Source organism: Podarcis vaucheri, assembly GCF_965113315.1.
Source record: "Podarcis vaucheri genome assembly, chromosome: 6".
NCBI classification, from domain to species: Eukaryota; Metazoa; Chordata; class Lepidosauria; order Squamata; family Lacertidae; genus Podarcis; species Podarcis vaucheri.
In genome coordinates, this window is record NC_138764.1 from 13,863,015 (window position 1) to 13,884,454 (window position 21,440).

Sequence of the window (21,440 nt, forward strand, 5' to 3'; positions counted from 1 at the left end):
ACTTGCACTTTGACATGCTTTTGAACTGCTAGGTTGGCAGGAGCAGGGACCGAGCAACGGGAGCTCACCCCGTCGCGGGGATTCAAACCGCCGTCCTTCTGATCGTCAAGTCCTAGGCTCTGTGGTTTAACCCACAGCGCCACCCACGTCCCCTCCTTAGCCATACAGACCCAAAAAATGTTGAGCATGTAAGAGATACTAATTGGACCTACTTGGAAGTGTTCAGAGTACACAGAATATGAAGTTGATTTTTTAATAATTAAGCAATTTTTCCGTAATTATGACAGAGGGGCATAAAAGTGGTGGCCTTGTACAACACATCTTAGCATGATCTATGCACGCAGACATGTATTGAGGCCTCCTGAGGTAAGATGTAGCCACAACACCTAGTGTTGGAAGCAGAGGCAGCTTTTCACCCAAAACAGCATTTGCTTCAACGCAGTGCTTTCCACAAAAGGGCGAGCTACAATTTTATATGGGGGGCAGGGAAGCAAAGTGGTACCTTTTCCCTCACTCCCAAACCTCTTGTCATTTTGAGATCAATTTGTCTCTTCATACAATGGAAGAAAACAAGCAGAACTGCAAGCAGAGATGCAACTGAGGGAACGAAAGTCCAGAGTTGGGTAAAGGGGGGATTTTGCAAACAAAGAGGCGCCCAGCCCCTATTTTTATGCCGCTTACTAACACAGCATTTAGAGAAGAGAGCATGCAAGCCCCCTTGACATTAATGGGTTCGGAAAAAGAAAATTACTAGGTGGGTTATGATGACCCGTATATGTTTTTATGTGCAACGCAATTGCGTGCTCAAAATTTTCTAGGGCATTTAAAGCCTAGGGAAACGCTGGACATTTTTCTCACCAAAGACGCTGACAGCAGTCGTTTTGTTGTTTGTCCCAGCCACGTTGCTTGCTATACAGGTGTAATCTCCAGCATCCTGCGGCCGAACCCTTTCAAGGTGAAGACTCCCATCACTACGAACACTGATATAGGGATTCTGGACCACCTGGGAAGGGGAAATCAGACCAGATTTTATTCTGGACCAAAAGACCAAATCTTCTAGATTTTAGCTTGGGAATAAATCCCAAGTTTTGTTTAAAAAATGGGAATAAAATCAAAATACTGCCCCAAAGCATCCCGAATTCCACGACACGGGCAGCGATTTTTGCATTACAGTGGTTCCTCAGGTTACAGACGTTTCAGGTTACAACTCTGCTAACCAGGAAGTGGTTGCTCCAGGCTAAGAACATTGCCCCAGGATAAGAACAGAAATCGCGTGCAAGGCGCAGCAGCAGTGGGAGGCCCCATTAGCTAAAGCGGTATCTCAGGTTAAGAATCGTTTCAGGTTAAGAACGGACCTCTGGAACGAATTAAGTTCTTAACCCGAGGTACTACTGTATTTTGATTTCGCTAGTGATGGGGAGAGGCAAAGGCAAGCTCCACAACTTGACTATCCTCTGAGATTTCAACCAAACATTCCTCCCATACTTTCAAACATATCCTTGCAACCATAAATGGTGTCCCTGAGTGTGGTCTGGAAAAAATGCATCATATTTTTTATTTGCTGCAATGGAGACAATAGGGAATATCTCAAGTCACAGTGCAAGACCTCAAAGCGGGAGGGAAATGGAATTTGCAAGTCGGCCCCAGCAGACTTTATTCTCTCCAGCATTTTCAAATTCCACCTAAATAGAATCCTCTGTGAGCTTTTCCCTTGGAGTGCAGAATTTGTCACCTACTTAGTAACTAGAGGAGGTTAAGTTCTGCCTTCCAAGGGGATTAACAGCTCTCTTTGAGAAACATGGAGGGGAGGGGAAGAAGCTATGCTGCGAGGGCAAGACATGGGCATGGGAAACATATCAGCAACACATGCCGAAGAGAACAGCAGCGGCCGAAAATCCTGTACATAGCTATTCTTTGCAGCACTTCACTCTCAAGGGACACCAACAGCCTGTAATTACACACATGTAATTACACACATGTAATTATTATTATTATTATTATTATTATTATTATTATTATTATTACCCCGCCCTTCCCGGGTCAATAAACCAGGCTCAGGGCAGCTAACAACAAATTTAAAACACCTAATTGATACAACAAAAAACAGCATAAAATACAGTATAAAATGTGAATACCAATAAATTCAGAATTCAAAAATCAATTTAGGGGGGAAATCCATCCAATAAACATTAGATGATCACCAGGGCTAACTGGCTGAATTAGTCCTATTTGGGCCATCGAGGAGACCAGGGGAGAGTTAGCTGGGGAGGGGGGGAAGGAAGGGGAATAAAAGATCAGGCTAAGTTCAAATTGAAAGCCAGGCGGAATAGCTCTGTCTTACAGGCCCTGTGGAAGGAAGTTAAATCCTGCCAAGAGCATAGTTTACCCAACTCTTTGATTGCACGTGGATGCAGTTTAACAACTCCATCAAACCAGGCGATGCTGCAGTTGGCTACCCAAACCTATTTTAGGCCTTTTAGGTGTATTTTCCTTTCAACATATTCCTTCTACATCCTCCGGTGTAGCAAAAGGTATTTGCCAGAGCCACACTTCTTACCTCGTACGCCAGAGGAAGGATGGAGGGTCCTTCTTGCTGTTTAAAGCAGAACCAAGAAATCCAGCTTGCTAATTCTTGTTCTAGCTACATTTTGACTGCTATTCCCCAGTGCAACTATCCTTTCCCCCCCCCTGCTTGTCACTGGGCTTTCTGGTCCCAGATATCTGTGGTCCACTCACTGTGTGTGTGTGTGTGTGTGTGTGTGTGTGTGTGTGAGAGAGAGAGAGAGAGAGAGAGAGAACTCTGACAAATATGGACATTTTCTACAGGAGAGCTCCTGAGGTTTCCCCTCCATCTTTCCTGCTGTCTCCACTAAACCCAGCTTTGTCATCCTTTTTGCTGCCACCCCTCCTAGCTGAACTTCTCTGCTGTTTATGCAGCTGTGGGGAATGACAGATGTCCGTCTTTCACTGCACTGCTTCCAGCCTGCCCATGTTTACTTTGTTATAAGAAAACCTGCTCCCTTTCCCTTATGGGGTATTTCGGAGTCTTTAAGTGGGTTCCCTATCGGTAAGAGAAAACAACGGAGGCCAACCAGAGTATATTGAGAAGCAAAGCAGCCTGATCTTTATTCAAGGAACTGTTGCAACAGGGTCTCCACTCGCTGCATGCAGGAGGGAGGGAAACCCTGAACAATGGTGCACAAGTCCTTATAGATTCTTGAAATTGCCCACCCTGTAGCCCAAGACCACCCCCCAAAACATCATACATACATCACAGAAGGAGGCAGTCTACAGCAGAAATCCTGTCTACCCAAATACCTGATAATGGTCACTGGTTGCATTACCTGGGCAGCCTGGCCATTCTTTGGTGATGGTTAATACTTTAGTTTCTGAATCCAGGTCACAGGCTCACCCTATTCATACACAAACACGCCCCTAAGACAGGATTTGCAAGCAAAAAGGCAATGGCAAGGCTTTCCCCATTTGCCTCCCTTACTGCAGAGGAATATTTGAGGTCATCGGGAGAGTCAAAATGGCTTCAGGATTGCTCTCCCATACTATTTCAGGGACATGGTTCATATACCGTATTTTACGCTCTATTGGACGCACCGGACCATAGGAGGGGGAGAATAGGGGGGAAAGTTTTTTTTCTTGTTCTCCCCCTCAAAAACAAGGTGCGTTCAAGGTGCGTTCAATAGCAGGCCTCGCCGCTGCCCCCCGAGCTTGTGGGGCTGGCGGTGGGGGGTAGCGCTGCTTTCCCCCACCACCAGCCTCATAGATCCCTGAAGCCTTTGGAGCGCAGCTGCACTCCAAAGGCTTAAGGCTTCGGGGACATCCTTTGTAGCCTCCGCAGGGCGGCGGGGTGCCTTCACCCCGCCGCCCTGCGAAGGCTTTGCGCAGCCATCCCGAAGCTGGAACAGCGAGACGGAGGACTGCACAGCGCCCCGTCTCGCTGTTTTGGCTTCGGGGACAGCAGGCTGCTATCCGCAAGCCTTGGGAGCCTGGCGGGAACTCCCGCCGGGCTCCGCAGGCTTGCGGATAGCTTCCTGAAGCCTGGAACACGATAGGGGTCGGTGCACACCGACCCCTCTCGCTACCCAGGCTTCAGCGAAAGCCTGCATTCGCTCCATAGCACGCACACACTTTCCCCCTTCATTTTTGGAGGGGGAAAAGTACGTCCTATGGAGTGAAAAATACGGTATTTAGATATGTGTGCATTTATGAATATTTATTCTATATTTGAGACCTTAAAATTCTTATAACAACTTCTGCCTGGAGTGGCTGAACAGTGGAAACAGGTACCAACAGAGCCTCACCTCCCACAAATGTCCCCCCCCCCTTTACATCTGAAAATCACAATTGAATCCTATCTTACCCCTTGGCCACCATCTGCTCTAGTTGCTCAGGGTGGCAATTCTGGAGGCATCCCATTGCATCCTTGCAAAGAGCCCTGTGAGGGCGGGTTGGGCTGTGCCATAGCAATTACATTCGAATGATAATATTTCAGTGACAGTGTTAAGAGTTTTGGGTGTTAAGCTGTGTGCCAGACTCCTCTAGTCCCTGGATCCAGCAAGTGTTAAAAACTTGGTGAAGTGTAAGGATAAAAAAAGAAAATGAAAAAAGAAGAAGGGGCTATGTGGGAGATGGCAAAATTGCAGATAGTAAGAAGGATAAAAGCCAGGGTTTTTAGTTGGAAGTGGCAGGGATGTGACCCAGGGGGTAAAGCAGCAAGCTGGAGAGAGAATCAAAGCAGTGTTTGAGAACAATGTTTTATTACTGCTTGAATCCAAGACTGTGGCTATGGGAGAAACGAGACCAACTTGAGGTGTTGATGCTGTGAGTCCCTCCATCGCAGGCTCAGGTTGTATATAAGTGTAAATAACCCATATATAATGACATCACAGGCTCCACTGTGACTCATTCCCAAAAGGAAACACAAAAAAAGGTAAAAGGTAAAAAAGGACCCCTGGATGGTTAAGTCCAGACAAAGGCGACTTTGAGGTTGCGGCGCTCATCTCGCTTTCAGGCCGAAGGAGCCGGCGTTTGTCCACAGACAGCTTTCCGGGTCATGTGGCCAGCAGGACTAAACTGCTTCTGGCGCAATGGGACAAAGCGACAGAAACCAGAGCGCACAGAAACGCCATTTACCTTCCCGCCGCTGCGGTACCTATTTATCTACTTGCAGCGGTGTGCTTTCGAACTGCTAGGTTGGCAGGAGCTGGGACACAGCAGCAGGAGTTCACTCCCTCACAAGGATTTGAACTGCCGACCTTCTGATCGACAAGCCCAAGAGGCTCAGTGGTTTAGACCACAGCGCCACCCGTGTTGTATATACAATATTGAATAAATATATACAACATTGTGTGTGTGTGTGTGTGTGTGTATACACACACACACACACACACACACACACACACATATATATATAACATTGTATAAATGTTGTGTAAATAAACCATATATGCCGTATTTTTCACTTTATAGGACACACCGGACCATAGGACACACCTTGTTTTAGAGAGGGAGAACAAGAAAGAAAAAACTCTCCCCCCTCTCTGCTCAGCACCCCTTCAGCGAAGCGGCAGGAGAAACGGAGCCCCTTCCATTTCTCCTCCCGCTTGGCTGAAGGGGCGCTGCGCAGCTCTCCCTCTCTGCTGAAGCCAGGAGAGTCTTGATCTCCCGACTTCAGTGAAAGGAACCTGAAGCCTGTGGAGCGCAGTAGAAACTCGCGCTGCGCTCCGAAGGCTTCAGGCAGCTATCCCTGAAGCCTGGAGAGTGAGAGGGGTTGGTGCGCACTGACCCCTCTCGCTCTCCAGGCTTCAGCGAAAGCAACGCGAAGCCTCCGGAGCGTGGAGGGAGCGCTCCCTCTGCGCTTCGGGGGCTTCGCGTTGCTATCGCTGAAGCCAAGGAGCCTGCATTCGCTCCATAGGACGCACACACATTTCCCCTTAATTTTTGGAGGGGGAAAAGTACGTCCTATAGAGCGAAAAATATGTTAATAAGGACATCACAGTCTCCGCTGTGACTCATTCCCAAAAGGAAACACAAACACATGGAACCCTTGCAATCTCGCACCGCTCACAGACTGGGGTGGCATGTAACAATATGAAGAGACTTTTTGGTTGTGCATGCAGGTTCCTTCAATTTTCCCTTTGTGTGAGTCAGCAAACAAGCCAGGAAGTCTTCCATGAACTATAGTTTTCCATTTCCTCTGAACTGGGAAAGAATGGTTAAATGGATCTTGGAACGACTTTGGCCTAATATCCTGGTTTGTTTCAAAGCTGTTAACCATCTGTTAAACCATGATGCAAATCATCTGAACTCTTCCAGCGACTTTCCTAGCTGGCTGCAGAAGTGAAGTTGCCGTAGTTCGCAATCTCCTATAATTTTATGCCTTTTGAGATGGTCCCTCTGCCCCCGTAAGCAAACAACTAGTAATAAAAGAAGCTCTTACCGCCATACTATTTTTAATCCACTTTCGCTCTGGTATAGGGTTGCCTGCCAACAGCACACATGACAGAGTAAGCTGCTGGCCTTCGATAACATTAGCTGCCGCTGGGCTCATTCCAATTAGAGGTGCAACTGTACCAAAGATTTAAAAAAGAAACAATAATTGTGCACATTCCCATGAAATGCTCTGCTGCAGACGGGGCAGGAATCCCAACAGTGTTTTAAGAAGAATCCTGGTCTATAGCGCTTATCTCAAAATTGGTTAATTTTAAGAAGAACTATTCTGGATCACAAACAACTTGAAACTTTTATTATTATGTTCGTAATATATTGGAATAACGAATTCCAAGATAAGGTTGGCAGTAATGTGTTGTAGTATCTTTCATTTTTATTCCATATTGTAAGACGCCTCACGATCCTCAGTTAGTAGGTAGGGCAGGGGTCTGCAACCTTTAAGACAAAAAGAGCCACTTGGACCCGTTTCCAAAGGAAAAAAAAACTGGGAGCCGCAAAACCATTGCGACATTTAAAGCATGCACGCCGCTGCCCTCCGATCTGACAGCGGGCGGGAAGGTGACGTCAGGACGGTGCGTGACTAACGCACGCACCGCCCCCATGTGACATCACAGCCAGTACAGCGCCCGCCACAGTGGGGAGTGTCAGGGCGCACAATGTGCCTCCTCCCCTCGCTAGTATCCGCCCCGGAGCCGCGGCAAAGGTGTAAAAGAGCCACATGCAGTTGTAGACCCCTGAGGTAGGGCATAAATAGTACACACACACACGTGTGTGTGCGCGTGTGTTTTTGAACAGTTCAGTTCCTGAACAACTTGGAAATTGAACACGGCAAACCCAGAAGTCAGTGTTCTGGTTTGCGAACTTTGCTTCAGAAGCCGAATGTGCTCCTGAGCTTCTATGTCTACTGTTGCGCTGCTAATTTGCATCCCTCCATTGTAATTAAACCTTCCCGCCTTCCGTTTGTACTGTTGTACTGCTAATTTGCGTGTCCCGTCCCCCTCATCGTAATTGAAGCCTTCTGTTTCCAATTGCAGTGTTCTGAGGTGATATTTGGTGCTTTTGTTTTTGCTATTTTTGTGTGTTTTTTTGTCTGGCTTTTTCATTTTTGTGACTGTGGTTTGCTCTTCCTTTTATGCGACTCTGATTTGTGACTTCGTTTTTGTGACTTCTTTTTGTGTCTGGAACCCAGTTCAGCTACTGATTGATTGATTGATTGATTGATTGATTGATTGACTGATTGTCTGACTGTGGAAATGGATAAAAGCCCCCCATCCAAACAATGACTATCATCAATGCAGGTAAGAATTTTTTTTAATTTTAATCATCTACAATACTGTCTTTTTTTTTTTTTTATAAAATTTTTATTAGGACAATACTGTCTTTTTTATTTTATAGGACAGTACATTGATTATTGCTTTCATTTTATGGATAAATGGTTTTGTTAGATAGTAAAATTCATGTTAAATTGCTGTTTTAGAGGTTGTTTTTAATAGTCTGGAATGTATCAATCCGCTCTGCATTACTCTCTATGGGAAAATGCACCTTGGTTTTGGAACGCTTTGGTTTTGGAACGGACTTCTGGAGCGGATTAAGTTTGGGAACCAAGGTACCACTGTGTGTGTGTGTGTGTGTATTTATTATGAATGAAAAGGATTGCTCAACTACATCTGTACCAAACTTTCCCGCAAACAGACTGAGTAATTACTTAGCACTATGTTATTCAATTTATGAATTGGACTAACCTTTTTGATATAGTATTTGTTTAATCTCGATATTTTATTTAAGCTATACTTGAATCTAAGTGTGTGTTTTTTAAAAAACAACAACACTTGCAGGAATTTTCTGGTTAAGTGCCTCAACATTAGAGAGATGACCGGAGAGAAATCTAGACAGGACACTATTTTTGCTCTGCTCTCCCAACGACTCATCACTAAGAAGTAAAATCTGATATGGATTTAACACAAATGTGGATTGTAGCATGTGCGCTGTTTCAGAGCCATCATTCAACCCACAATGGCCTGGTTTGCATGTAATGTTAAACCACAGTTTATTAAACCATTGTTTACTTGATAGTCTGAACACAGCCCAGTGGGGCTGCACCGTGGCTTGTTACATACAAACAAACCACACTTCCAAGCTATGATTGGTGACTGGTATTTAAACCACGGCTTATGTTAACCAAAGCTTAGCATTGCATGCAAACCTAGCCAATATGTAGAAGGCCTAGGAGAAAAATATTATTCTGTTTTGGATACAGTAAGAGAGTTGGATTGAAGTCAGGTAAACCAACCATAACAAATCCCCTATTTTCAGTTAATTACCAAGTCCGGTGACAGTAAGTGTAGCTGGCCGTGAGACAATCATCCCGAACTGGTTTTCAGCTTCACAGATGTAGGTCCCCTCATCACTGACCCACAAATCTAGAATTATATGAAAGGTTTAAAAAAACAAAAAAAAACAGAATTAGCACTTCACTTTCCAGGAAAAACCCAATGCAGTCATATACAAACATAAGTAAGTTCAAATGTATCATAAGTATTGTATTTTCTCTACATCCACAATATAGACTTAGGAGACCAAACTTTGGGATAAAGGTTATATTTATTAAAAATGTAACAGGATGGTGGAACTCTAACCAAACAGGAGACAGCAACCTTTTTTAGCTGTAGGCTGTCCCTTAGACCATGTGGTGGGCAGGACTATATGTTGAAGGGGGAAAAATGAACGAATTCCTATGCCCCACAAATAACCCAGAGATGCATTTTAAATAAAAGCACACATTCTACTCATGTAAAAACACCAGGCAGGCCCCACAAATAACCCAGAAATGCATTTTAAATAAAAGGACACGTTCTACTCATGTAAAAACACGCTGATTCCCAGACCGTCCGTGGGCCGGATTTAGAAGGCGATTGGGCCAGATCTGGCCCCTGGGCCTTAGGTTGCCAACCCCTGAACCAAAGCAACCAAATTCAAGAGTACAGACAACTGAGGATTATTATTTTTCTAACTCTGGTTAAGGAACCATCCCTCCAGTCCCCTGGGCAGTCTGTGTGTCTCCAGAAAAGGGGGAAAGAAGAAACGACTCCCTCCTTGTTAGGTGAGCCTTGGGTATAAACCCATCACATGCATTGAGACCCCACTATCTACTGTTCACCCAATATGTGCATGTCAGGCCTAAAGGACACCCCCCAAGTCACCCCCCAAAAAACGCACAAAGCACTAGCAGATCCTGGAGGGTGCCCTTCACCCAATAATGCCGCATTATGTCTATAGTTTTTTCTCCCTCACTTCCTCACCTGCCCAGACTCAATGCTCCACAAGCAGTGAATCCCAGCCACTGTCAGGCTTCAGGGAACCCTATACCTCCCACGGTGGGATGCCAAGAAGCAGATAAACAAGAAGAGTTCTTACCAAGTAGTTTATTCAATATTCACAGAGCGAGTAAGGAATGCGGTCTCTCTTAGATAATGGCGTTGCTTCAAGGAAAGTCCCATCCCCTCCGTCCTTCCTATTCTATGACAGCCTTGCGCCGGCTGATCTGTGCTTTCTGCCTCTGAACTTTCTGTTCAACTACTCTCAATGCACGCCTGGTCCTGGAGGGGGGGTCTGGTAAGGTTTCCAAAGAGAGTCAGGTGTCTCTCCCTTGGTGGTGCGTCTTCTTCCTCCTGCTCCCCTCCCAATATTTCCCAGCTTCTGCACTCTGCGGCCTCTGAACTATGACATTCTGCAAACCACTGTTCTAAATCTATACTGTTTCCCTCTTCTATGGGAAGTGCAGAAGAAGAAGAGGAGTTTGGATTTGATATCCCGCCTTATCACTACCCTAAGGAGTCTCAAAGCGGCTAACATTCACCTTTCCCTTCCTCCCCCACAACAAACACTCTGTGAGGTGAGTGGGGCTGAGAGACTTCTAAGAAGTGTGACTGGCCCAAGGTCACCCAGCAGCTGCAAGTGGAGGAGCAGGGAAGTGAACCCGGTTCACCAGATTATGAGTCCACTGCTCTTAACCACTACACCACACTGGCTCTGGAGGAGGGGGGCAGTCTCCACAATTCCTCTTCAGTCCAGTCCCTGACAGCCACTCCTCCAAGTGCCAATCGAATTAGTCCCAGTGGGGAAACGAGGGGATTGCATCCACCCACCCAAATTCTACTCAGTCCCTTCAAACAGCAACTACCGTATTTTTCCATGTATAAGACGAGGTTTTTTTTATTATGAGTAAATGTTAAAAATTGGGGTTCATCTTATACACGTATAGTGCAGAGGGGGGACGGGCGATTGGTGGCAGCCACAAGCAGAAGATTGTCAGCAGCGATTGGGTACGTGATTGGTGGCTGCGGCAAGGTCTGCTGGTGTTTGGCTGGTACTGAATCTATCGGGCTTGTGACTGGCAGCTGCTTGTGGCGAGCGGGCAGACGGTCGATGACTTTGGTGAGGCATGCGATTGGCAGTGGCGGTCAGGTGTGTGAGCGATTGTTGACAATTCCCCCCCCCAAAGAAACTCAAAAACTGTGGGCAACCCCACCCCCCAAAAAGCTTAACAACTCTGGGCAATCTCCCCCTATTTCCTTAATTTGGAGTCCCCCAAAATAGGGGTCATCTTATACACAGAAAAATACGGTAGTTAAAGCCCACAGTAATGTGGCACTTGCTGTAACAACTTCATGGTGAATATGCTAACCCATATTCATTTCTGAATTTAATCCAATGCAATGTTTCTGAGTTTTATTGTGTTACTTATTGGGTTTCCCACGGAAATTGTGAATCCAGATTACAGTGGTACCTCGGGTTACGTACGCTTCAAGTTACATACACTTCAGGTTACAGACTCCGCTAACCCAGAAATAGTACCTCAGGTTAAGAACTTTACCTCAGGATGAGAACAGAAATCGTGCGGCGGCGGCACAGCAGCAGCGGGAGGCCCCATTAGCTAAAGTGGTGCTTCAGGTTAAGAACAGTTTCAGGTTAAGAATGGACCTCCGGAACGAATTAAGTATGTAACCAGAGGTACCACTGTACATGGAAAAATAATATGAGGTGGCATTCTTGATGAGGACAATATCGCGCTGACACTGTGACCAAGCCCACCATAAACTGCTGTGTGGAAGCACTCTACCTTAAATAACAATTTACGTATTACGCATTATTTTTTTTTCTTTGCCTTTTACACACACAGGTATATGTATATACAGGTATGTGTCTACCTACTGTTAAAAGAAAGTCCGCCTGTTCTGAGTTGACTGATGGAACTAACTGCAAGATGCCTTGAGAATAGCGGTGCGCCGTCCAGTCTTTGCCACTTCACCTTTGGTTCCGGGTAGCCATGAACATAGCAAGCCAATGTCACATTTGAGCCAATATCCACAGATTCATCACTGGGCTCCTGTGTGAAAACTGGGGGAGCTGTGAAGGGGGATATAAAGGGAAATAAACACCAGAGAATCAGTAACGGTCATATAGCTTCGATATTTATTTTGAAATGACAGCTGAGTGACCCAAGCACTCCACTTTGATATCTCGTAACATGCGACAGCTGGGCCATTCAGTGGGATCCTATGAATGAGATGTTACTGGACAGGAAAGACCCTGATTCAAAACCATGCTTGGTCATGAACTTGTTGGATAGTCCTGACTAGCTCTCGGGTCAAATCCCCCTATAGGTTAGCAGGGTCAACAGAGAAGCATTTTGACTAAAGTACCGTATTTTTCGCTCTATAGGACGCACCGGACCATAGGACGCACCGGACCATAGGAGAACGGGGGGGGGGGGGAATTCTCCCCCTCTCTGCTCAGCGCCCCGAGAAACGGAGCCCCTTCCATTTCTCCTCCCGCTTCGCTGAAGGGGCGCTGCGCAGAGAGGGAAAACTGTGCAGCGCCTCTCCAGCGAAGCAAAGCCTGGAGAGCAAGAGTGATCGGTGTGCACCGACCCCCTCACTCTCCAGGCTTCAGACGGCTATCCACAAGCCTTTGGAGCGCAGCGGGAACTCCTGCTGCGCTCTGAAGGCTTGCGGATAGCTGCCTGAAGCCCCCAGAGCGCAGTGGGCGTTCGCGTTGCGCTCCCGGGGCTTCAGGCTTCAGGCGGCCATCCGCAAGCCTTCGGAGTGCGGCAGGAGCTCCTGCTGCAGTCCGAAGGCTTGCGGATAGCTGCCTGAAGCCCCCGGAGCGCAGCGGGAGTTCCCTGCACTCCAGGGGCTTCAGGCGGCTTCAGCGCAAGCAACGCAAAGCCTCCAGAGCGCGGGGGGAGCTCTCCCTCTGCGCTTCGGAAGTTTGCGTTGCTATCGCTGAAGCCAAGGAGCCTGCATTCGCTCCATAGGACGCACACACATTTCCCCTTCATTTTTGGAGGGGAAAAAGTGTGTCCTATAGAGCGAAAAATACGGTACTTTTTGCATGCTTGAAGTACCGCATGAAATTGCACCTGATGTGATTGCGATGGCGGGCAACTAGCAGCTGAATTGCCCCAACCACCGGTCAAATTTGGACCACAAAGCTGCTCCTGATTAGGATCTGTCCTGTGGAGCCATAAATGTCCCACGCTCTTGGTATAAATGATAGTATGTCATACTAATAAACTTAGAAACTAGAAGCCACCACCCACCCAAGATTAGGAAACCCCATTCCATTCGCACACATATCTCATTAGGCGTCAAACAATGTGAATGATACTAATCAACAATATGCATGAGTTTATTTTAGATCATCTTGCACAGTTTGCATGTGTCTGTTCTGAAGCCAATATGCTTACAGCCAACATCCAGGGTTATCTTGCCAGATGCGCTTCCTGCAATATTGGTTGCGACACACATATAGTCTCCAGCATCCAAGTCCTGCGTTTCCTGAATCTTCAGGACTCCCTGGTGGAAGTCAATAATAAGAAAGTCGGATGCCCTCAACTCTAAATCGCCTACATCCAGGCAAAAAGGAACAAGAGCAGGAAGTTAGAAACCTAGACTTGTTTAGTCAAAACAGCTTTTTCATTTCTTTTTGAAACAGCAAAATGTCACTGCTCCACTACAAGCATCCAGATGAATATAATGGTGAGAACATAGAACAGAACAAGGAGTTGTGTACCACTGAAGTACTATTTGATGCAACTGTAGTTTTCTAACGTTAACTACAACATTTACAACTTTTGAATTTGGGTCTGTCCCCATAAGCAGCTGAGTGGCAATTTCATTAGATTCGCTTCTCGCCCTCAATTCATGACACACTTCATTCACTGTAAGATGGCCTATCCATGTTAGCAAGTCTGTGATATCCATTTCAAGCTGTCCTTAAGTGCTACAGTTTTACCTCATGGGGAAAATTAGCTGCACAATCAGATAACAAAACTGTATATAAGAATATCACAAGGTTGGCGAAAGTACAGAAATACCCTAACTCAAGAAGAGGAAGAGGAAGAGGAAGAGGAGGAGGAAGAAGAAGAAGAAGAAGAAGAAGAAGAAGAAGAAGAAGAAGAAGAAGAATTTATTATTCATTATTTATACCTCACCCATCTGGCTGGGTTTACCCAGCCACCCTGGGCGGCTCCCAACAGAATTTTAAAAACACGATAAAACATCAAACATTAAAAACTTCCCTAAATCAGGCTGCCTTCAGATGTCTTCTGCAAGTCAGATAGTTGTTTATTTGCTTGACATCTGATGTGAGGGCGTTCCACAGGGTGGGCGCCACTACCGAGAAGGCCCTCTGCCTGGTTCCCTGTAACCTCACTTCTCGAAGTGAGGGACCCGCCAGAAGGCCCTTGGAGCCGGACCTCAGTGTCTGGGCTGGGTGATGGGGGTGGAGATGCTCCTTCAGATATACTTATTTTAAAGAAGCTAGGCCAAACAAGATCAGTTTGGGAGAAGTACCTTTAAACCATTTAACCTGTGGAGGTGGGACTCCTGTACTTTTGCATTCCATTACAGTGGTGTCTCCAAGAGCAATTAGCAGTTCACTTTGGACTACCGTCAGTTTAGGAACTTCTGCAAGGGAACAAGACGAGAGACACTAAAATATGAAACTATTTGTCAACTTCTTTGGCAAACTGGGCAAGGTATATCCTGATTCTTAGCAATACTATTCCAAAATGTAGTTGTTATAATGTCTAGACAATATATGAAACTGAGGGAGGGTCAACTGTCTCAAATATGATACTAAACTATTTCATAATAATTATACACTGGATGAAGTTGCCTTTTTTCTTTTTCTTTCTTGTCCACACATTCCACTTATTTGGCAGTAGAATCTAACCTGAATCCAAAATGTTTAATGGATTCTTATATGCGTGTGTTCACAAAGGAATGAATGGCCAGGAGCAATGGCTCAGTAAACAATACAGGAGGTTGCAGTTCTGACCCATGGTATCTCTAGTTGTTTAAAAGAGTTCTCAGGTAACCAAACTGGGAAAGACCTCAGTCTTGAAGAGACATCGGCACTCAAAATGAACAATAAAGGTAAAGGTAAAAGGACCCCTGACCATTAGGTCCAGTCGTGACCGACTCTGGGGTTGCGGTGCTCATCTCGCTTTATTGGCCGAGGGAGCCGGCGTACAGCTTCCGAGTCATGTGGCCAGCATGACTAAGCCGCTTCTGGTGAACCAGAGCAGTGCACGGAAACGCCGTTTACCTTCCTGCTGGAGCGGTACCTATTTATCTACTTGCATTTTGACATGCTTTCGAACTGCTAGGTTGGCAGGAGCAGGGACCGAGCAATGGGAGCTCACCCTGTCACGGGGATTCGAACCGCCGACCTTCTGATCGGCAAGTCCTAGGCTCTGTGGTTTAACCCACAGCGCCACCCGCATCCCTTAAAATGAACAATAGGAGAGTGCTAATTATAATATTATATATAAATGAACAATAGGAGACTGGTAGTCTGACTCAATATAGGCTTATTTTTATGTTCAATTATTCACAAACCTATCTTCAACATTCACACACTTTCAACTTTCTAATTAATTGTGATTAGCAACTATTAAAGAAAATGTGGGATGGAACCCACCGAGAGCAGTCAAGTACAACATTCCTTGTTTTGCTAGAGTGAACATGCAAGGGAATGTTTGGTCCAGCCAGTCGGAACTTCCTGTTCCTCCTGGCCTGGAGCAACCTTCCTTGCATGTGACTAGTGGGTGGGCGTGACCTTTCCAGACCTGGTAAAAGGCCAAGTCACGCTGTCTCTCTCTCTCTCTCTCTCTCTCTCTCTCCCTCCCTCCCTCCCTTTCGACCTTTCTGTTCGTCCTGCCTGCTTCCTGCATCACCTGGTCTGTACTGCTGGCTGTACAGCAGTTCCCCAGGTCATCTCCCAAACAGGGTAAACCCGTTTGTACATGTTTGTAACTTTAAGTCTAAAGTTCAGGCATCACACTGTGTTCTGCCTGATCATACATAAAACTACTTTTTGTTACTTATGAATAAAGACTGTGGAGTCTTTCTTCTTTTAGGAGGGATTCAAAAGGGGTCTTATCAGGAATACAGTGGTACCTCAGGTCACATGCGCTTCAGGTTACATACGCTTCAGGTTACACACTCCACTAACCCAGAAATAATGCTTCAGGTTAAGAACTTTGCTTCAGGATAAGAACAGAAATCGGGCTCCGGCAGTGTGGCAGCAGCAGGAGGCCCCATTAGCTAAAGTAGTGCTTCAGGTTAAGAACAGTTTCAGGTTAAGAACGGACCTCCGGAACGAATTAAGTACTTAACCCGAGGTACCACTGTATTAGAATATATCTCAATCTGGACACACCAGATTGAATTGCTTATTGTCATAAGAAACTAACACGAGTTTGCAAGCAGCTTTCTGCTGCGTAAGAAGGGGAATGTACTCTGCTAAGTGAAGAAACTTGCCAGCGCAAGTTAGGAAGGATATTAATAAACAATATATCCTCTCCTGCCCCCCTCAACATTCCCACAGAAAGCAGCCAGCTACATTTTGTTTCTTATGATACTTGCCAATGTAAGTGAGGATAGACGTCTCCTTGGCTGTTCCAGCAGCATTACTAGCCAAACAGCCATATAATCCTGCATCTTTCTGGACTGCCTTTTTTATAGTTAAGGTGCCTTCAGGATTTAACCTATACCTGCGGGAGGAAAAAAGCATCCACAGAAACTGGAAGTGACTATGACAACGGTGATATTACGAAAGTTAAAACATCGGGGCCTCTTGGAAAGAGAGGACTTCCACAGATGTTCTATGGTTAAAGAACATGTGCCCCCCACATTCTCATTCTAAATATGATTACTTTTATAATAGGCCACTTCAGAAAATATAAAAACATTCTGGAGGGGAAGCTAAGCGTATTTGCTATTTAGTTAACTACCACCACCATCATTTCACAGCTAACAAAAGAAGACATTGACTCCACAAGGAGCCTCTGAATCTGTCTCTTGTATCCTTTTTGCCCAGGCCTCAGAAAACGCCAGAAAAGGACCGATTTCAACAGCACTCTATCACCTGGTAGCTTACTGCACAGACAAAAAGAAAAATAATAACACTTCTATTAACATGGGGATAATTTAAACTGCTTCCCTGTCTCTGGAAAATCCCCATAAAGGTAAAGGGACCCCTGACCATTAGGTCTAGTCATGACCGACTCTGGGGTTGCAGCGCTCATCTGGCTTTATTGGCCGAGGGAGCCGGCGTACAGCTTCCGAGTCACGTGGCCAGCATGACTAAGCCGCTTCTGGCGAACCAGAGCAGCACACGGAAATGCCGTTTACCTTCCTGCCGGAGTGGTACCTATTTATCTACTTGCACTTTGACAAGCTTTCAAACTGCTAGGTTGGCAGGAGCAGGGACCGAGCAACGGGAGTTCACCCCGTCGCGGGGATTCAAACTGCCGACCTTCTGATCGGCAAGTCCTAGGCTCTGTGGTTTAACCCACAGCGCCACCCGTGTCCCTCCCAGAAAATCCCCATAGTACTCTCTATTTGTGCCAGTGGAACACTAGTATGCAAGGAGAGAGAGGTGATCAGTATAACCCACCGGTCGGCAAGGTTTACCTCGCCTGGGCCAGTTCACTCCAGCAAAGATCACTCTGTGGGCTGGATCACATGCGCACCCACAATTTCCGGCGTCTGCTTCTGAACAGAGGCGATTTCCGGTGTCTGCGCAGACGCAATTTCCGGCACAGCGGAAGTGAGTCCCCATGCTGCGCTGCTTTAGCGCAGTGCGTTGGGACTCACTGAGTGGGCGGCTCGATTCGGGGGCGGCTTGTGGGCCAGTTAAATGACCCCCGTGGGCTGCTTGTGGCCCATGGGTCTTAGGTTGCCTACCCCTGGTATAACCCTTCATGGAATTCAGGTAGCACCCTTCCTGTAATTCAGTGCTTTTTGACAAGCCAGCATTATCTGAAATAGGGGAATTTATTTATTTGTTATATTTGTTAATTGCTCACAGAGTGAACCAATGCCACTTTAAGAATGATTAAGAATGCCCAATAAAATAAACCTAAAAATACAGCTACGGTATACAGATAAAAGCCAGGACTTACAGATCCCACCTCACTAACTACATAATTTTATTTGTATGCAATGCCTTTCCACAGTTTAAGCCATGCTCTCAAGGTGGCTTGCAACATGAAAAGAACACATAAATGCAACATGACAGAAGTAGTCATAATAAACGAATCGTTAAAAAAGACACAGCCCAACTGAACAGTAAAAGAGGCCATAATAACACCCTTCAAATTAAAGATGTTGCAAGATGTGAGAGCATTCTGTAAGTGGGGGCTGCCTCTGAAAAAGCCTAAACTCATGTTGGCAACCTCTGAAACTCCTGGGGAGGAAGCACACAAATAAGGGCCTCAGAAGGTGGCTGCAGGATCAAACAAGGGCCTTCGTTCATCAGATTTCACAACGCAACATTTTCAGTCAAGGATGTTTCATGACCACTCCCCTACACACACACACACACCCTCTGAAGACAAGGATATGGGTAAAAAGATATGCACACACCTGTGGGAGCCCATGAGAAACATATCGTTGTGTGTCCACACGACGGTTGGCTTTGGATAGCCAGTTGCAGAACAACCAATGGAGACCTCAGATCCTTCAGTAAATGACTGGTTCTTGGGCGAGACAACAGCCTTGGGTGGTTCTGTTACATAAAATGAAACACAAATTATTCTGGCTTTTCAAACATTATCTTACTACCGGACATCTGTAGACAGGGAGCTTTTACATGACTCCCCCCTCATCAACATTCTGAAGTGGTACAAATCCAGGAATAGCTTTATCATATTAGTAGCTCTGAGTCAGATCAGTATTCAAGCTAACTCAATAAATTCTCCTTATTGATCAAAGAGCACCCAGTTGGGTCCGATTGGGTCTGCGTTGCTCCGGGACAGGAGGAAGGAAGTCAAAATGACACCGAGGTTGGTTCAAAGAAAGAGTTTATTCTGCTCTCCGGATAGCAGAAGGCACTTGCGTGATCAAGTCTACAGCAAGTCCAAAGAAATGACAGGTTTCATGAAGTTTATATATCCTCCAGGCACCCTCTCACTCCTCCCCTAGGAGCCCAACCACGTTGGCGTATGTACACAGGTTGACATCACATATGTTCCTGCTCTGGTACTCTCAACCATAGAAGGATCTTCCTTCCTGTACTTCTGACCATAAAAGGATATTCCTGTTCCTACTCCTATCTTGGAGCAAGAGGTCACTACTTCTGAGAACATGCTCTGGCGTTAGTCCCAGACTTGGGTCTCTGCGTCATTTGTGGTCAGGACATAAGATATGTCTGTGTCTGTTCTACTGGTAAAGTCAAGACCAGTCTTGCCGTCAAACTGATAAAGGAGAGAGCTGTGTTCTTGTTTTGCATTTGCTCAACGGCTAAAGTTTATGCATTTTAGCTAAGGAGAAATGGGGATTTTGGTGCAGTTTAAAAACTGCCTGCACAGTCAGTTTTGCGGTTTGGGAAACCCATTCCTTCAGTGCTGCATGATTTGCAGGTGTGGAGCCTGGGCTCTTACACGTATAAATGTCCTCTAGCGTTGCAACATTGGCATTATCTGCTAGACCATCATCTTGAAAACTCCAACACATAAACACAACACAATGGGATTATTGCGATTTGTTTCTTGAGCTATTCTTTGCAACTTGAGATTCAGCTGAGAGTCCCCTCCACAATTAGTTGGCGCTAATGCCAAAAGAAACAAGTTTTTAGGGAAGAATTCTGCTTCCTAAATTCCAAATGGCTTTTCCATTGGGAACATACAATAAAGACCTCATAGTATCAGCTTTCCACCATTTCTTTTCACATTTCAGCAGATTGTTATCTTTTCTTTCTAAACAAGGACATTGGCATGGCGATATTGCAAAACCATTGGCGCATAAATGCAAAGGCTTGCTTCTGGTGCTTTAATAGACTAGTTTTATGTGCTTGCTGCAGGAAAGATCAGTGTATCATAAAAATAGCAAAGAACTGATAAGCGAAGTGATGGGCTATGCTGAATCAGCAAAGCTAATGGCTAAAATAAGCAAATTTAACAATGTTTAGGAAAGAATGGAAGTCTTTTTTGCACTATTTAGAAAATTGTTATAATATGATCGATTCGTGAGCAGGATTTGAACTGTGAGCAACAGAAAGAATTGGAGATTATTTTACTATGGTTATTATATAAAAGAGTGCAGCAAGGGGGTAGAATAAAAAAATCACCATGGAAAATGGGATGGGAAGTCAATAAAATGAAAGGAAAATTTACTGTGTATCGGAATTTTATGTGAAAATTGTGAAAATTAACAAAATGTGTTGTTTTTTTTAAAAAGCTACAGTAAACGTGATTTGCATGCTGTGTAAAGCACAAAGCAGTTTTAAATTGCTCTACAAATGGTGAGAGGAAAGACATAACTGACAGACTAATCAAGTTGGACTGGAATCAAATCCAGAGAGTTTATATATTCCATGTATGTGGCAGAACTGTTTTGAGCTGTTTTGCCATGTGGAAAGCTGCCGGGGCTATTTTTTAAACATTTTAAATGTTGCCAAAACAGACTGGAGGATGTTTTAAAAGCTTTGCAGGTTTGAAGAAGATCTACTCTTCTGTTGACTTTAGGAAACTGAGATTGGCTCAAATGGGAGGACACACTGTGCCTGAAAGGCACCACTTCTGACAATACCCTGTTGTTCTATTACGTAGTGAAGGAGGTACTCAGAAATAATGGATTAAGAAACACATTTTGCACATTATAGGGGTTTGTCTCGTGGTAAGTCAACAAAGCATGCTGCAAGATGACATCTGGCAGCAATTACCAGCTTTGTTTTCTGTCCCAGCAGTAGCCAGTGACACAACAAGGACAAAGACTCAATGGGGATGTTTTTCTCTCATGGAAAGTTTGCTTTCTTCATGAGGGGTGGGAAACGCCTCACATTCCACGAACAACATTGCCACCTTTTCCCAAATGCCCAACGTGCCTCTGGGGTAATCTTGCACCCGAAATATTTTGATTTGGGGGGGGGGGTTTACACACAAACACAAAGAGAGAGTAAAAATGGCCTCCATTTTGTTCTTGATGATCCTGGAGAGGGAGATAGTGGAACCAAAGTTATAGCTGCCCTGTGCTTTCCCCCTTGACGCAAACTTGCCTTGCCAAAGTTAAAAAAAGACATTTGGGCTTTTAGTACCTCAGAAACAAAAAGCAAACAGGAAAGGTGTGGGGATCTGTTTGCATGAAGTAGCACTCATGTCGTAATTTGAAAGTTCTCAAAGGGTAAACCGACAGTCTCAAATGGCCATTGCTATTGCCTCACAGAAAGTGCTTCCCACAAGGATAAGCGCCATGTAGTTCCTGCTTTCAGAAAAGGTAAAGGACCCCTGGACGGTTAAGTCCAGTTAAAGGTGACTATGGGGTTGCGGCGCTCATCTCACTTTCAGGCCGAGGGAGCCAGCGTTTGTCCACAGACAGCTTTCCAGGAAATGTGGCCAGCAGGACTAAACTGCTTCTGGTGCAACGGGACACCGTGGCAGAAACCAGAGAGCATGGGAATGCCGT

General features: G+C 45.4%; 1 protein-coding gene across 3 annotated transcripts in view; it reads right to left on the minus strand.

Annotated features, from left to right (window-relative positions):
- The window catches only part of HMCN1 (hemicentin 1), a 316,075-nt gene that overhangs the window by 192,945 nt on the left and 101,690 nt on the right, over positions 1–21,440 (minus strand). For all 3 annotated transcript variants that reach the window (XR_014220481.1, XM_082225398.1, XM_082225397.1), the window contains exons 12-19: positions 18,405–18,546; positions 16,401–16,528; positions 14,322–14,435; positions 13,214–13,372; positions 11,677–11,871; positions 8,787–8,885; positions 6,455–6,582; positions 859–1,003 (exon numbers count right to left, since the gene is read on the minus strand). Coding sequence is in view for 2 of the 3 variants with exons in the window: in XM_082225398.1 (XP_082081524.1) it covers positions 859–1,003; positions 6,455–6,582; positions 8,787–8,885; positions 11,677–11,871; positions 13,214–13,372; positions 14,322–14,435; positions 16,401–16,528; positions 18,405–18,546 (1,110 nt within the window). In the remaining variant the exon portion in view is untranslated. The remainder of the gene's footprint in view (positions 1–858; positions 1,004–6,454; positions 6,583–8,786; positions 8,886–11,676; positions 11,872–13,213; positions 13,373–14,321; positions 14,436–16,400; positions 16,529–18,404; positions 18,547–21,440) is intronic.